General features: G+C 37.6%; 1 protein-coding gene across 1 annotated transcript; it reads left to right on the top strand.

Annotated features, from left to right (window-relative positions):
- On the top strand, positions 1017 to 3706 carry LOC109227296 (60S ribosomal protein L18a). Its single transcript, XM_019392406.1, has 4 exons — positions 1017 to 1127; positions 1216 to 1331; positions 1463 to 1526; positions 3170 to 3706. The coding sequence occupies exons 1-4, from the start codon at positions 1113 to 1115 to the stop codon at positions 3509 to 3511; spliced, it is 537 nt and encodes a 178-aa protein (XP_019247951.1). The 5' UTR covers positions 1017 to 1112; the 3' UTR covers positions 3512 to 3706.

The following is a 4016-nucleotide window of genomic DNA, read 5'->3' as shown; positions in this document are numbered from 1 at the left end:
AACAAAAATATTTAACTAATATCGAACAATTTCGAAACGAAAATCTCTATACAAATTTACAATCCCAAAACTGATAGTACAAGTCATAAGCTCTACAGAGTTTTTGCTAGAAAACCTCTAAATACAATTGTTCTGAAATAAGGATAAACAGTGCAATACAAAAACTAGAAGGCGACTCCGAAGCCTGCGAACATAGCAACAGGTTTACCTTGAGTCTCCACAGCAACAATCCGCATAACTACTAACAATCAAATACCTGGATCTGCACAAAAATTGTGCAAAAGCGTAGTATGAGTACACCATGCGGTACCCAGTAAGTATCAAGACTAACCCCAGTGGAGTAGTGACAAGCGACAGTCAAGACACCTATTGGACTAGATAACCTGAACAAGTATATAAAGATTACGTGTTATTTGTGGCTTGAATTAATTCCTTATATTTTTAGGAAACCCATAGTCCCTATAGGTTTAGGAAGACCCATTGTCCTAATAGATTTGGGAAAGGAAAACCTATAGTCCTTGTCAAATTGGAAAACTTTTCTCTTATATGTTTGGGGCCTTTTGGGATCTATATATAGGGGTTGTAATTGGGGATTCTAAAGATTGTACCGTGCTTTTCTTCTCATTCATAGTGGAAAAATCTCTCTGCTTTTGACCCCCCCCCCCCCCCCCCGAGGATTAAGCTTAGCCGAACTTTTTAGTGTTGATTTTTCTTCTCAATTTACTTTATGTGTAATTGTGTGCTAGTTAACACACGATATTCCGCAACACTACGCATAATGACAAAATAATACGAAAATTTCACTAAGAAAAGGAAACAACAACTAACAGCGGAACACCAAAATAATGACACGGCATAATTATTTAATGGGTGGAATTCTTTTATAGGTAGAGCAGGGTAAATATTTTCACTTTTATAGCTACTCCTGTCTTTCCCCCACTTTTTAACGTATTGGGCCAGATATTGTGTCAAGTCTGGGCTGCTCCATTTAGCCCAGATCGCGATGGGTTTCAGTAAATATCCAAACAAAAACCCTAATTCTTTGTTCTCCATAGCCACAGACGGGGCACAGAGCAGCCAGAGAGGGAGAGAGGAAGAGGGCCGTAGAGAAAATGGTGACCTACAAAGTAAGCTTTTAAACTTGCTTTACTTTCCCTTTTATAGAGGTTCAGTTGATATCTCTAATTGTGTGTGTGTGTGTTTGTTGTTTGGCAGTTTCATCAGTACCAGGTGGTCGGGAGAGCTCTGCCAACAGAGAACGATGAGCACCCAAAGATCTACCGCATGAAGCTTTGGGCTACCAATGAGGTCCGTGCCAAATCCAAGTTCTGGTGAGCATCACTACTCATTTTTTGACAATGAGCGCAGTCTTAGTATAAACATATTACTAGATAGTTAAATGTCTGTTTTGGAAAATGATTTTTACTGAAAATAAGGTGTTGGTTGATTTGGTGGAGAAAAGGTACTACTTGAGAAAGTTGAAGAAGGTGAAGAAGAGTAATGGGCAGATGCTGGCTATTAATGAGGTATGATCTCGAATCTATGTCTTTATGGGTGAATGAATAGGATTTTACTGCATTTCTGGTATTCCTTTATGTATTTGGGTTTTTTTTTTGTGTCAAAGTTAGTACACTAATGAATCATGATTCATCAACTATGCCTCAATGTCTAATTGCTCCTTTATTTGGGATTTGGTTGGCTTTGCTCTGGAAAGATTACATAGGGTAATTTGTCTGTTTTCCCCAAAATCGGTTCTGTACTTGACCATGTATCTATTGCCTCTTTGTTATACATCTTTTTAGTCAGTTAAATAGGAAATGTAAATACTAGCTTACTGGATTTCGGTATTTGATGTTTGTTGTTCTAAACAATTGACCTACCAATTGGAATGAGATGATTGCATTTAGATGTTGACCTTGTGAAGGCAGTTTTTTTTTCTACTACACGATATTGCAGTATTATAAGACTTATGTTTGGAAAGCTTTGTGTTGCAAAGGTGGCACTTACTATTTCTTTCATGCTGATTATGCTTTACCTATTAGAGGGAATTGTTGGTTTTGTGTTCTGTTCGCCATACTTTTTCAATTCTGTCGTTTCCTCTGTCAATGTATTTTATAACAGCGGTGTCTGGGCAGCATTTCTGTCTGTGCACATCACGAACTGTATTGTTGCTTCTGCCCCTCAATTAGGGGTGTGCATTCGAATCGGTTTATCGATAAATCGAGTCGATTATTTGTTATCGGTTTATCGATTTCGATTTCAATTTCGAAATTTTCCTTATCGAATTATCGATTTCGATTTTGTCCTATTCGTTTATCGGTTTATCGATAAACCGATAAGATATACTAAAAAGACAAATATACCCTTATTCTATAATACCCTTTCCTTTACCCTAAGTCCCTAACCCTATTATTTCCTCTACCCATTCTTCAGCGCCGCTTTGACACAATTTTTATGTTATAAACGGTGTTCGTCTTATTTTAGCTTCTTTTTGTCCATATTAGTTAGGCGTGTTTATAGCGATATACTTTCCGTGGAATCCCGCAAATTTTCTTATTGGTGTAATCGATAACCGAATCGATAAGCCCCAAAAATCGATAAATCGAAATCGAAAAAGTCAAAACCTTGTTGAAACGATAACGATAAGCATACGTACAAATCGATAATCGATAAGTAATTATCGATAAGGGTCAAAATCGAAGCGATAAATCGAATGCACACCCCTATGCTCAATGATTCCTACTCTTACAAGTTACGACAGCACTAGCTTTATGCCTTGAGGGATGCTTTGTTTTGAATTGTAAAGTTACAAATTTCTGAACGGTGCTTGGTGCTCTTAGAATCCAGAACATATTATACTGTTGCTACTTATCTCCACACACACACACGCATATTCTGTTGCTAATTTGCATAATAAAAGAAGTGGATTTTGGTGATATTACTCTTTTCATTAATCTCTTGGAGATGAGGGTTCAAGTTGCTTTGATGGGTGATGATGGAAGCAAGTCGGGGACAAGATGCATAATAGAGGATGTGAGCTATTATATCATATATGTATGGTTATTGATGAGTCAACAGAAAGAGGGCATATGGGGCTTCTGGAACTTCACTTTAGAAGTGGTATATGACTTGCTTGAATGGGTGACTGAAAAGTTATTTTTGTCTGTAGATCTTTGAGAAGAATCCAACTAAGATCAAGAACTACGGTATATGGCTGCGTTATCAAAGTAGAACTGGGTACCACAACATGTACAAGGAGTACCGAGATACCACTTTAAATGGAGCTGTGGAACAGATGTACACTGAGATGGCTTCACGTCACAGGGTCCGCCATCACTGCATCCAGATCATCAAGACAGCCACTATTCCAGCTAAGCTGTGTAAGAGGGAGAGCACCAAGCAGTTCCATGACTCCAAAATCAAGTTCCCGTTAGTGTTCAAGAAAGTCAGACCACCTAGTAGGAAACTCAAGACAACATACAAGGCTACCAGACCCAACTTGTTCATGTAACATGTTAGGTCAGAAGTTAATTGAGACGCAACTTTGAATTTTTGCGAATTTTGTTGCACTAGTATTCTAGTTTGATATTGAACGAAAACCTTTTGTCTTATCCTTTTATTATATTTCTAGCCTAAAAGGTATCGGACAATCTCTTCTTTTCTGAGTCCTAAAAAATTGTTTGCTTCAACAATTTCAGTTAGATTCTGTGTGATCTCAAGGTTGGTTGTCATTTTGTTATCATGATATGCCAACAGTAGTAATCATGGTAAGCAGGAAAAGATCTAATGTGACACCATTATCCTGGATAAGCAAAAGATTCTGTATCAGTGAAGTTGAAGCCATTGTTTATCTGGAAAGTGGTGTCATATTAGCCATCTTTTCCTGCTTTCCTTGCCATGATATTACTGTTGATACAGCATATGTTGGTAAAATTGTGTTAGAATTTTCGATTTACTGATGTAGTTGGCTGGCTGCACTTGAAATTCCTCTGGCCCATCTCCTTGTATAATTTTAT

Source organism: Nicotiana attenuata, chromosome 6 (genome assembly GCF_001879085.1).
Source record: "Nicotiana attenuata strain UT chromosome 6, NIATTr2, whole genome shotgun sequence".
Classification (NCBI taxonomy): domain Eukaryota; kingdom Viridiplantae; phylum Streptophyta; class Magnoliopsida; order Solanales; family Solanaceae; genus Nicotiana; species Nicotiana attenuata.
This window is presented reverse-complemented; position numbering and strand designations above follow the sequence as displayed.